Source organism: Orussus abietinus, unplaced genomic scaffold (genome assembly GCF_000612105.2).
Source record: "Orussus abietinus isolate OABI.00-Male unplaced genomic scaffold, Oabi_2.0 scaffold58, whole genome shotgun sequence".
Classification (NCBI taxonomy): domain Eukaryota; kingdom Metazoa; phylum Arthropoda; class Insecta; order Hymenoptera; family Orussidae; genus Orussus; species Orussus abietinus.
This window is the reverse complement of record NW_019394249.1, coordinates 557,547-570,607: the sequence shown is the minus strand read 5'-3', so window position 1 is coordinate 570,607 and position 13,061 is coordinate 557,547. Positions and strand designations below refer to the sequence as shown.

The window sequence follows — 13,061 nt, the reverse complement described above, 5'->3', positions numbered from 1 at the left end:
TCGTCCGCGGTCTCTTGAAAGGGATCGATATTTCGTCGCAATGTCGGCAACTTTCCGGGCGTCGAGTGGAGTCGGCGCGAATTCGCAAGTTTTCTGTCAAATTGCTCGGTACGATTTGCATCCGGCTTATATACTTTCGGTTCCCCCGAGGCTGAACACATAGTTCGAAACTTGGGCTTTTGTCTCGCCAGATGCCTCGCATTTCTACTCCCATAAGCGTCAATTACACTTTCCATCTCGAGAAGCTCGAGTTAAGGGCCTATCTCCGCAACGTCGCGACCAAGTTTAAGCTAATTTTCCAATAAGCAAAATGTGGCATTTAATTCGTTCTATTTATCCAAGGTAACGTTAATTTCTCCAATTTCACGAGTCGAAACGACGAAATCGATGGAGCATCGCGAGACGAAGTCCGCTGATTTTTTCCGACAATTTCCGAATCTCAAGGTTCAATGCAAAATAATGATCCACGAAGCGAGGCCGGAATCGCGGATGCGCATAAAATGCAGACATTCGGTCCAAGCGATTAGAGACCAAACGGGAAGGGGGACTTCCTGCCTTTCCCCTCTTGGCGGGATTATCTCGTCTCTCGGTGCCGGCAAAGCCGAAAGGTGTTTCGACTTAAATCTCGACTCGAACGAGTTTTAGCTTAACTCGGTTGTTGCGAATAAGTAAGCGAAGTGTTGCAAAGTTAGACGCGCGGGAGCGCGAGGAAGTCGGAGGCGGAGAAACGGGGTTGGAACGGGGCCTGCATTTTGGGGGATGAATTAAACCGTTATACGGATGAGCTGCCGCGAGGAATACTCGAATAGGCAACTCCACTGCCGGATGTGAATCTTTAATTACGACGCGGCATTCCATTAATAAATATTCTCCGAAGCGCAACCCCCTGGCCGAATTATTCTAGAACGGGGACAGCTCGTTTAATTCAATTTAGGGGGAATTTCTATAGAAGACGTTGCACCTTTCGTACACCGCGTCTCTTTTTATACGCATACTCGTCGATTCCGCGAATCGCGCGGACATTGAAAATTAGAGACTCACCTATTGTTACACTGTTGACAGGCAAAACACTCCAGGTGGTACACGTTCGTCCTCGCTCTCATGACCATTTCGAATGCCGGAATCACTTTGGTACAGGCGGCGCAGTATCCGGTGTTCCCAAAGAGTCTGCAATAGAAGCGTTCTAATGAGTCCGATGCATTTTATCGCGTAGCAGAGTCTAAGAATACGCCCTGCTCAAAGAAAAACCCGACAAAGAAACGGAAAGTACGAACATTCCAATTTCGACTTCCGGTAGGAGAGAGTCGCTTTGAAAAAATCAATTCGAGCACTTTTCTGAAATAAATTCAGTCGGAGCGTTACTGGAGGTAGTTAGCGATCGATGGGCCATCCACTAACCGGTGGCCTTTTACGTCGGGTTTCGAACAAAACCGTACGAAATAGATATCCAGATTCGAATCAGAGCTCGGAGGCGGGAAGTTTCCCAATACTTCCGCCGGTTCGAACCAATAACGCTTCGGGAACCACTAATGTCGTCCTCAAATATTGGGCCATTAATAAAGGGCATAGTTTCAATAGCCGGTGTGTTCCCAATGGCACCTGGGAGTTCCCTGGGGATGCCGTAATCTCAACACGCGCTTATTTGTCCTCCGCATTTGTCCCGCCGCGCCATTCGATATCGGACGAGAAACTCGTCCGTAAAATTCGATTTGCGTTATGCGGAACGCCCCGAGCTCGGCTCTCTCCTCCCAAAGGCATTTATTGACAGTCCGGAAGGACTCTCGGCCGCCTCCGCGGAAAGGAAACGCGACTCGACTCTCCTCGTATCGATTGCTACTTGTTGAGTCGCGTTTTCGCGCGAGGAGCGAGGGGCCCGAGGACCGGGCCTCGGTAATTCACGGCGAGGCTACGTCGGCATCTCCACGAAAGAAGGAGGCACGAGTCGCATCGATCCGTCGACCGCGACGGGCACGGAGCCTCTTACCTGAGATAGTCTCGTTTGCAAAGAATCAAATTGGCTTTGGTGTACAGGGTCGATCCGACCTCCCCCAGGCGACAGTCGCAGCATCCGCACTTCAAGCAATCCTCGTGCCAGAACATGTCCAGCGCCTTCAGAAGGTACCTTGAGATCGAGACACGCGTTACATCGAGTTCTCCCGTCGGACGACTCCGTCGCGTTTACCTTTCCGTAATGACTTTTCCGCATCCCGCGCACTCCTGGTGAGGAGTTCCGTTCTTGCTGGGCTCGCTCTTGCTCACGTCCATAGTCATCTTACGGGAACGATCTCCTGAAACACGCAAGGGTCTCTCGTGAGGTCCTGGTCGAAGACGCGGTCGGGGTCGTTTCGCCGCGAGAGAGCTTCGAATCGAGCGATCGCGAACGCCGAAGGCCAAATCGACCCTTTCGGCGCGTTTAACAACTTTCACCGGCAGCTGTTGCTCCAGGATCCGGGTTGTCGGGTTGTCTATGAGTAATTAGAGTTACGGCTGGAGAATTTAACCGCGGTTAGTGCCATCTGCGCCGAAGCGGGGGTGTCCTCGCAGGGTGCGGTCAGAGTTTAGAATCGAATTAGTTTGAGTCCCGCTCCCGACTCGCGGCCTGACCATCCGCGCCGGCCGGCCGTTTCTCTCTTCTCGGCCAGACCCGCCGCCGCCGCCGCCGCCGCCGCCGCCGCCACCGCCACCGCCACCGCCCCCGATTCGCTCCAAAACCCCACTAATGGTCCGACAAGCGCAGTTTGTCACCCAAAGGCCGCGCGCGAGCGTCGAATCAACGTTTATCGCAACCCCTAACTTTCTTCGACTTCGGGCCTGCGTTTGAAACGAGAACTCTCCCGACTCGCCCCGCTCTCCAACCGCTCGTTCCGCTCGACCCGAGGCGGTCTTCGCGCTTTTCTCCAGAATGCCGCTCGTTCCCGGCCCGATGACCGTTCCTCCGAATTTAAATCGCTCGAGGAGTCCAAGAGCTTCCGCTCTTCGAAGAAGTCGACGCTTTTTCCTCGCTTTCCGCGTTTCCTCCGAAAGCCCCGCTCCGCGCGACGTTCTCCGCCGAAGAGCCGCCCCGCTCTCGAGCTATGAGCAAAGTTCGTGCGGTTTCAATATGTCCTAGCTAGCCGTGGACAATATTACGAGGACGTTAATATCTTCTTGTTGGGACTTCGGGGCAAACATTAATCGTGCCGTCGCGCGACCCTTTGATCCGTTTAATTCGCAGACTTTGACCGCAACGCCCGAGCCCGTCTGTCGAATTCGGAGGAAACGACGGACGGGCGCTCTTTTCTTCCGTCTTCGGGGCCCGTCGGGGGCGAAATCGTGGAAGGGAACCGACCGCCCAGCAGGGATCCCTCCCAACGCGACCGGACGCGACTCGACCGCGGGTGAGCCATTTTTCCGGGGATGTGGATTCGAGTGGAAGCGCATCGGCGCCCGTCGGGGTCGATTTCCGGAGGAAGGCGGAGCGCGTTCTCCTTTCCGGAGAGAAGCATCCCCCGGGACTCGACCGCGAGCTTCCCCGCAGACCTCGGAGGCCGCATTCTGGCGGCGACCTCAAAAACTCGCCGGCGATCCTGCGGCAGCCCCTGTTCCGGCTTTGTTCCTCGAGGCCCCTTCAAAGAGTGGCAACGACGACAAAAAGAGAGCCGAAATTGTTGCGGCCGACGTTCAAAGCTTCGCGGCTCGGGTCGGAGTGAATTTCGGAAGTGCGGACCCCGCGGGGGGTCACGAGGCGCGATCCGTCACTTCCGGCACCGCCCGGACTGGCGATCGCGCCGATCTCGACGCGAGACCGAGCCGAGCCGAGCCGAGTCGCGGAAAAAAACGCGGTTTAGCGGGAAATCACCGACGCGGAAGCAAGTTCATAACGCGAGGATGCTCGGCGGTGGCTCGCATCGCTAGCAATTCGTTCGCCGACTACGTGATCGGATCATCCACGGGCCGTGATCTTCAAAGCAACGATAATTCGATTACTCGCTACGCGTTCACCGACCGCCAACCGATATCCTCTAATGGCTAACCCTCGGCCGGCCCTTCTTCCGTGCATTTAGTCAAGTGTTGCGTGCACGTCCCACTGTATTACGTACTCGTCTCTCCCTCTCGCCCCGTCGACCCTTTCCTCCGTCCGTGCGGGCGTTGCGCCTCTCCCCCTCCAGCCGTAATTTGACGCATTCCTGCCCTGCTTTTGCCTTTGACAATATGAGCCGGTTCGGAACGAAAAAACCGGACTAAATCGGGTCCTTTTCGACCGAACCCTCCGTCGTCGCGGCATCGAGCCCTCGAGTCGGTCGCCCGTTTCGAACGGAGTCAACGAGCGCGAATCGCGGGCCGATTCGGCGGAGGAGCCGTTGCCGCTCGAAGGACTTCGCGAGTTCCCTCCACCCCCGGGTTTCCGTCCTTCCTGCTCGCGGACTCTTCCCGGCGGCGAGATGCGGGGAAAGGGCGACGGAACGAACCTCGCCTCGTAGATCGTGGCCGACGAGCGATCCTCTCTTATCGCAAGGCTCTCGGACTCGCGGCGCGTCCGGGGAGAGTCGGTCCATTAATTAGAGGGCGCGCATTAAGCCGAGCATTAATATACTCCGCCGGTGTTTTGTTTTATCCCGCAGGAAGGACGTAGCCGGCTCCGCCGACCGAGGGCGGCCCCGGAGGAAGAAGAGGCGGGGGGAGCCGGTAATCCCGGCAGCCGCCTTATCCCGAGGGACTGTTTAAATTTTGTAAATCGCTACGTGCCCGGCATCGCGCCACCCCCGGCCCTCGGAGTCCGACGGGAAGAAGGAGTCGAGCGACGCCGCCCTCTCCTTTTCCGAAGCCGTTTCCGCCCGATCGCCTTTGCCGCCGCGCGGAACGAGCGGTCGTTCCGCTCGTTTCCGAGAGGAGAGCGGCGTCTCCCGATCGGTCGGCCGGTAAGCCGGAACCGACTAAGCGGTCGCTAACGACGCGATTTAATGGCCGGGCCGAATAATTCGCGCGAAATAAATCCCGACGCTATAACGGACGCCCGGTGAAATCCTCGTTTGCCGGCGAGCATTCGGCCCCCGACGCTAATGGGGGTAATTTAAGGGATGTTTTAAGCTCCCCGGAGCCGCGCACACGCGAGCCGCACAAAAACTTGCCGTATTACTGACCGCGCCGCCGCGAGCCGTAATCACGCATTAGGATTCCGAATGGCTCAAACGACCGGAATGGCCGTTTAAACTTTCCCTTCCCCTCTTCCTCCTCCGCCGCCCCTCGCTCCGGGAGGAGACCCCCCCGCAGGGTTTTAATTCGCGTTCGATCCCCGGGAGGTCCGCGGAAAGACTCGCCTCGAGGCGATGGCCGAGATCACTCGTTTCGGGCGGTGCGGACAGTTACGGAGAGAGTCGAGAAACGGAAGGAACGGAAGGAATGACGTCGACGCCAGGTCCTCGGGCGGGGGCCAGGTGGAGCGGAGGGGAAAGCGAGGGAAACTCGTGCGCGAATGAAAGAGAGCTCGACGATCCGCAGGTCGCCTTCCTGCTGCGCACTTTCCCGGATTTCCGGAAGATGAGATTCCGGTCAGGTCGCGGAGTTCTTTCGTCGCGGGCGGACCGCGCCGGTGGAAATTTCGCGGCGTCGAGAGAGCGAGGGCGGAAAGGGCAGCGCGGGGGCGAGGGCGGGGGCGATGGCGGAGGCGAGGGCGGAGGCGGGGGTGACGCACGGGGGCCGCGCAGTCAGATTACGCTAAGCTATGCTCGTACGTGCCCGCCCGGAAGTTCGCTTCATTCCTCTGCGCCCGGCTGCGGGGCAGTCTCTGTCACCCGCGCGGCCGCTCTCGCCGCGCTCGCCGCGCTCGCCGCACTCGCGACCCTACGCGAAATATATTTATTGTTGTTTGTCCGGCATTTTGTAGGGGTCCCCGGGGGCAAAAAAAGAACCGCGAGAGAGGTCGCCGTTGCGCGAGGCATAAATTTAAGCGGCACCCCTCGGCCGTTTTTACGTCGTTGCCTTGGACATTTTTCGTCGGCCCCGGGCTCGAGGAACGAAAAAAGGAACCCCGAGCGAATCCCGACAGCCGTTTCGACCGACTGTCGACCGATTTTCGAGCGATCTCCCCCCGGTTGGCCGGACCGAGCGGGGACGCGTCGAGACGCCGACCGGAGTCCGCCACCCCTAGCCGTCCACTTTTCCCGCGGGGAGGGAATCGAGCCCGCGCGCGGAGGAAACGAGTGAGACGTACCGCCATATTATTAATGAGCATTCTTCGGGGCGAGCTTCCCCTCCGCTTCGTGCCGCAATGGGGTGGTTCGTTTGATTTACACCGACTCGTAGGAATGCTAATTAAATCATTATTAAAATCGCTCCGGACACACCTGCAGGACTGCTTAACTATTCCGGATCGAGAAAACGCGGATGCTTTCGGCAAGCCGGAAAATTTACCTCCCTTGAAATATTCAGAGCAGGTAGCAAACGATTGCGCAAACTGCCTCTTCCTCGGGGTCAAGGATGAAAAATTCCCGCTCGATCGATCCCTCTCGACGCCAAAAGCTGCACGGCGCGGACGACGACGAGGCAAACGGACGAGACGCGCGGAGGGCCTCCTTCTCGCGGAAGCATAACCCTCGATACCCCGTCGGGGCGGTCGATCGAGCGAAAAATCGTAGGCGCCGCTAATTCCGCGGACGCGCGGCGACTTTGCGATAAAAGTTTAGTCGCATCGTTCGCGGCTCGTAACAAACGACCGGCAAAGGGGACGCGCCGAGAGAAGCACGGGGTAGCGAGGGGCGTTTTGTACTTGGTCGTGAATGGTCCTTATCTGAAACGCGATTCGCGTCCCGCGGACGGTTTTGTTCCTGCGGCCGTCCCGCGGTATTGTAAGGAGGACAGGAAACCGGAAACGCAGCGTCTGGACGGCGGTGCCCGGTGCGTCGGGCCAGTTTGACGATATTTCTGAAACGTCCGACATCGGGAAGAGCTTCTCCCCTCGCCGGCGGGAGAAAGGGCGCGTCTCCGAGTCTTAGATCCGCGAAATTCGGCGGATCCGTTTTTCCTCCCTCCTTCCGGCTGCCGAGTCCCCTCGGCCGCCCCGAAGGACGTTATTTTTCGTTCGAGCACGTTCCCTTTATCGAAACACCCGGGCGCGCTCGCGCGTATCCTCTTACGCGATGTTTAATGAGAACCGGTGGCCGATCACCCGCCACATCCCTCAGTCGACCGCAATCTCACCCTCTCGCGCACCCTCCCGTTCCGGCAAAGGGGTGCGCGATGTAAATCAGTCCAATGGTCAGCCACCTACGTCGGCCGCACATTAACTCGCCTTGACCACCCCGAGACGGTTCTCTTAACGGCGGAACGAATGGGCTCGGATGGCAACGCCTCACCGGAAGGGATCCGGCCGGAACGAGAAAGAGAGAGTGCCGCGTCCCTTTCAAAATCCCCCGATAAATCCGCCTTCGAACCAAACAACGCCGTTTCCATCGTCTCGATCGCGAGCGTCCGGGGTTTCGCTCCGTCCCCCTGGTCTCGGCGACTTCTCGAAAGGTAACCGCATCGACCGGAAAGGTGTCTCGTTGCGCTCGAGCGACGCTCAAACGACGAGAAGACGGTCGGGGCGAATCGGCTTTAATCCAACGGTCGAGCGATCTCGGGCTCGCAGACCGCGCGTCGCGGACAATCGGAGAACGATCGATTGTTAAGTTTCCGCCGGGCTGCGAGAGACACTTACAAATTAGCCAATCAGGTTCTAATCCCTGTGCCACCTCCCCGCCTGGCCTCGGCCCGCGTCCCTCGCTTCCGCCCTCGATTCCGCCCCGATTCCGCCCCCGATCGGCCCGCATCTACGCCCGCAAATACTTTAATCCCGGCCATTAATCCGCCGAGATAAAACTTTCCCGGGCCAGTCTCCGGCCCTTTTGTCGTCGGACAGCGCCGCTGGAAATTAACGACGCGAGCGATATAGCCAAGAGACGATCGGAGGACTGCCGATTTTCTCGATCGACCGAAAAAGCGCGCCGCGAAGAATCAACGGGTCACCACCCACCGAGAGACGGTTCTGTCGATCGCGTCGTAAATGCGCCACCGGGTCCGTCCTCGTCTGCGGCCCGGGACACCCTCTCCCCCGTGCTTGTGCCCCCAGCTTCGTCCGTCGACTCCCGCGTCTATCGCGGGAAAGCGCATACGAGGAGCCGCGCTCGTTTCCGACCGAGCGAGCCGCAACGCGGAGACGCGAGGTCGCCCGGCGGAACGCCAAATCCGAAACGTTTAGGTTCGATCGAGAAGCGGGCGGCACCCGGACAGGGGCAGCGCGCGGAGCCGTCGACGCGGACCCGGGAGGATCCCTCTGCCTTATTTACGACGCGGATCCTGCGGCTCACCTAACTCACGGTCCGACCCGAGAATACGTCCCGAGTGTCCGGACCTTCGTCTTCCTGCGGGCAAAACCGTCTTGGATGAGAGTTCAAGGGCTTGCTAAATCAAGGACGGTTAACTTAATCATCCCTGCCCCACAGGATCGCGCCGCTCGATTTAGGGGAGACCGCGCGTTCACCGGGCGCGTTCACCGGGCGCGTTCACCGGGCGCGTCCACCCTGCGGAAACCCGCGCCCGACGCGTCCGACGATCGCGGAAGCGTCTGCTCGAAGAAACGCTCCGCCGAGCGAAGGATCGCCCCGGGCTCCGGGTCGGACCGACAGCTCCGAGAGCTCGGAGGCGACCCGGGCGAGCCTGCCGGTCGTCCGATAGCGGCAAACGACCGTTGCTGACGCGACTCGATGGCCATGCGTCGTCCGATAATTACGCGCGGACGAGCCAAGAGGCCCCTGCTTGGTCAGCCTTTGCTTAGGACCTTAATGGCCGGACCTTCGCCGCCGTTTAGAAAGGACCCTCCGGATCGTTCGATGCCGCGGACTCCCAAGATCGGGGGACTCGAGCCGGTTGATGCGATATTCCGCGCTCGCGACGGCGACGCGACCCGGTCGGCTCCCAAACGGCCGTTTTAGCCGACGACTCCGAGAATCCCTCGGGAAAGGGTGGAAAGGACGGTGAATCTCGCGCTCGTCTGGTCGGACGGCAAAGCCGGATGGCGGGCATCAGTATAATAAAACCATTAGGGTGATCCTCGTGCGTGCATTCGAACCGTATAAATATCCGGCAAAATCCCTCGCGCCATTTCCAACTTCTCCGTAACGCTGGCGACTCGCGATAAATCCGGGCGAGTCCGTCAACGGTGGGAGTCCCTCGCAGGGCCGGGGCGGCCCACCGGGAAGGGCCCGGACCCCCCGTGGCCACTATTTTTCCTCCCGGGCGGCCGCTGTTATTTCGGAGCTTTTATTATTTCATGTGCATTCATCGCGCGGGGGCGATATCGCGCTTTCGCCTCCTTTGCGGCCGGGGAGACCGCCTTTTTATTAGACTCCGGATCAAACGACGACGACGACGACGACGGCGAATCGTGGGTCCTCTCGCGCGATGAATTATTGATCGAGTACCTTGGGGTATTTCGCACCACTCGCTAGCTCGCTCGCGGATTTCTCTTCCACCCTCCGCCCCCGGCGAGGCGGGACATCTTTGCCGGATTCCCGGAGGGCTCGGACGTCCGCGGTCGTCCAGACATCTGCCCTCTCCGCCGACGCTTTTCGGACGATCGCGGAGAGCGTTGCTTTGGAATTGCGCGAAACGCGTCCACCCGAATCGAATCGCCTTCGCGCGTCCCGAATCGTTATCGTTCGATAGGTCGCCGTAACCGAAGCGTTCGCGTTGCCAACGATCCCGGCAAACGAACGTCGGAGGCACAAGGACGAACCCTTTGCTCGCCGATTGGCTGGCGTCGGCCACGTGACGTCGGGAAAAGGAAGAAGGTCTCCCGCGATTGGTCGGCGGGGATGCCGCTTCGGCTCTTCGGGAAGCAAAAAGTGGAGGTTATGACATAACAGCGGCGGCTTATCGGGCCTCGCGGTACATTAAGCACGGCCCGTGCCGTTACCGCCGTGGCCGCGAACCGATGCCGGGGGTTGCCAACAGCGCCGGGAGATTATCTTGTCGTATTCAATATTCCTATGGAGTGTTCGGGATGATAAATCGTTCCTCGACCGATAGGAAGGACGCGTCGCGACGACGTTTCGGAGCGCTCGTCCGATATCTCGCCGCCGCCCCGAGGCTAGGTCGGACGCGTTGGGTTAAGAAATTTAAGAGCGGTTTGACGACGTACGTCCTGGAACGAATACGCGGTAGTTAGAAATTAACGTTCGACCTCGACTCGGTGGAGTCGCAGGGACGCGCGGAGCGAGCTACCCTGCCTAGACTCAAATGGTTCGGCGATGGGAGGAGGCTCGAATTCATTGGATATTCTCGAAGGGTTTTCGAGGCCTTTCCTTCCTCTTTCGCCGCCTTCCGTGTCTCAAAGTTTCACTCCGCCGGCGAATCCTGGTTTTCGGTGCTCAATTATGCAGAGTTCACCCGTAGGATCGAGCAGTTATGCTAATCTGACCTTATTAATAAGGACTTAGCCTGAGTGGAGATCGCTGTACGAAGTGGTGGCCTAACCCTTCCCTCTAAGACCTCCGGTGGCAGCCCCTTTCGAGCCGGCATCGACCGACCTCTTCACCCTTCCTTTCGCAAAGTAAGCGAGATTTCTCGCATAATCGTTTTATCCCCCGACACTTTTTGGGAGTCGGGCGAGTCATGCCTGGGAACGCGACCACTCTCCCCGGGATTATGGGCCTCGCTCCCTCTTCGTTGCGATCCTGGATCGTTTTTCCGCAAAGAATCGCCCCGCCTTTGGATTCGGCGGACGCGAAGATCCCGTCGAGAGAACGAATCGCTCGAACGAAGGTGGAGGTTACCCGAATCGGCCACCGATCGATGAGACACGACATCCGGTCCCAACGTAATCCCACCCGTTGAAAAATTATTTCCAGCCCCGAAACGACGTCCTCCGAAAAAATTTAACCCCCCTCGTCCTTGGCACCGCGTTCCCCGAGAACGGAAACGGACGGTAACGACGGCCTCGAGTAGGATCGAGTAGACATCGAAAGCCGTCTGTCGCGCTCTTGTCTCGCGGTCCGTGAACGTCGCGGGAGAGGTCGGTCGAATAAAAGAAAAAGTCAAAAAAGCTCGCGCTGCGTCCATTGACTCGACGGGCCGAACAAAGGTTTCGTCAGAATTTTTTGATAGGTGCCGTCAAACTCGATTGGTCGAGCTCGACGGTCGCGTCGCGACGAGTGGCTCCCACACCGCGCGTGGCCGTCAGTTATCGAGGCTTCCCGTCAAACTTATCGGCTCTCGACAAGACGCGCATTCCGTCGCGTCCCGCCGTCCGGCCTGTCGCGACCGCGTCGCCGTATCGGCAGGCGAACGAGTGGAAGCGGGGGAACCGCTTCACGGAGACGTCGTTCGCGAATCGCGGACGGAAGCGAGCACTTTCCGACGACGCGTCGAGCAAAAAGTTTCCGCGAAGAAGTGACCGGCTTACCTCCGTCCGATGAGAAAGAGCGAGACGGGAGAAAGCCTCGAATAAGACGCGCCGCGGCGTAGTCCGGGAGCGTCACGGATTGGTTCGGGAGCGACGGCGAGGTTGGGGGTTGCAAATAGGGGTGTCACCGGCATCAAGGCCGCATTGTGGCGCGTCAATGCCACGGAAACTAACACCCTCGCCTTTGCGAGCCCGACGCGCGACCTCGCCCTTCGCCCTTCGCCATCCGCCCGAACCCAACCTGCCCCTTCGCCGGCTCCGGCCGGCAAGATATTCAGGGTACACGGCACCTTATATCCGCCCTTCTTGATTAGCTCGTTACGTCTTGATACCGGCTGGCCCGGCCACCCCCGCGTCGCCTCGGCCTCTTATCGCCGCCGTAATATCTCCCTTTGAATACCGTCCTTGACCTTGCTCGCAGTCTCTCCGGAGGCGACCTGGTCCTCCAGGCACCGCGGATCCTGTACGCTTGATGTCCGTGAAGTTCGCCTCTACTTTTTCGAAAATCGATACTTTTTTAGTTGTACCGGATTGTACTAGTTCTACCGAGCATTGTATCGTTCGAAAAAATGATATAAATAAAACACTTGTGGGTGCGGGCGAATACGAGCGGGTAGTCACGGAACCCCGCGAAAATCGCTTCGAACCCCTGTATCTCTCCTGAAAAAAATCGCAGCTGCTCGCGCCGAAGATCAATTGGAAGGGATGTAGGTACCCTTTAACCTGGCTTGCTTCGACGAAGATTTTCAACGATCCGCGAACGCCTTGTCGGGAAACGCGGCGGGGATCGTGACCCCTCTAAACGTTGCTTTCGTTTCGGAGCGTTCCACGATCCCAGTAAACACGACGTTTGGCGCTAACGAGGGGTTGCGAGGGTGGAAGGAAGACGGATTAGGCACGAGCATAAAATCAATGTATCGAGTATCAATGGCATTGTGCGCGATGAGATAGATATCGTTGCAACCCACCCTCGAATGGCCACCGGATTCGATCGGTAACGTCGCTATCGGCGGCTTCCGGTTCGCCAAGCACCGGCGTGGAGGCCCGGCAAGATGGCGCCGGTTTGCCAAAGCGAGGGTTCGGGGTGCATATGCGCCTCCATATCGGCGCCTAAAAAATGTTCCGGGCAGCTATCGCGCGTTTGCTATTGGCATTGCCAGGGGACAGGGGAAATCCATACGTCGCGATATTTCCAAGGCGACGTTTGTCGTGTTTTCTTAACTGAAAGACTCATCGTTCCGATATCGTTACGAAAGACGTTCGAGGTGAGATTTGCGAGATAAAGTTAAATGCCAAGTGGCAAAAAATTGAAAATATCCCTGGAATTCGATGCGACCTTTTGGCCAACATTTTGCATTTAACCATGAGTCACTTAAATTGACCGTTCTTATTTTCCACGCGCACTTTTTTAATCGTTAACTAATATTTCCATTCGGCCGTTGGTTAAATTTTTTTTCTCACGGTCGCAACTGCGCCCTCGTAACGTCGCATCGATATCGCCGTATTTGGCGAGTCATTCGATGCTTGTAACTCGTTAGGTCGGTGCTCCTCTACAACCGACAAAACGAGTAAAAAGGTATCGGCATATCGGAGGGCTCGCAAGCGTTTAACGGAGCAAACGGACAGAAAATGGAGCGCAACC

General features: G+C 58.1%; 1 protein-coding gene across 1 annotated transcript in view; it reads right to left on the bottom strand.

Moving 5' to 3' along the window:
• Positions 1 to 13,061, bottom strand: part of LOC105698483 (LIM domain only protein 3) — a 49,579-nt gene that overhangs the window by 21,489 nt on the left and 15,029 nt on the right. Inside the window, exons 2-4 of the mRNA XM_012422775.2 lie at positions 2,183 to 2,288; positions 1,985 to 2,122; positions 1,042 to 1,167 (exon numbers count right to left, since the gene is read on the bottom strand). Coding sequence (XP_012278198.1) covers positions 1,042 to 1,167; positions 1,985 to 2,122; positions 2,183 to 2,271 — 353 coding nt within the window. The 5' untranslated portion in view covers positions 2,272 to 2,288. The remainder of the gene's footprint in view (positions 1 to 1,041; positions 1,168 to 1,984; positions 2,123 to 2,182; positions 2,289 to 13,061) is intronic.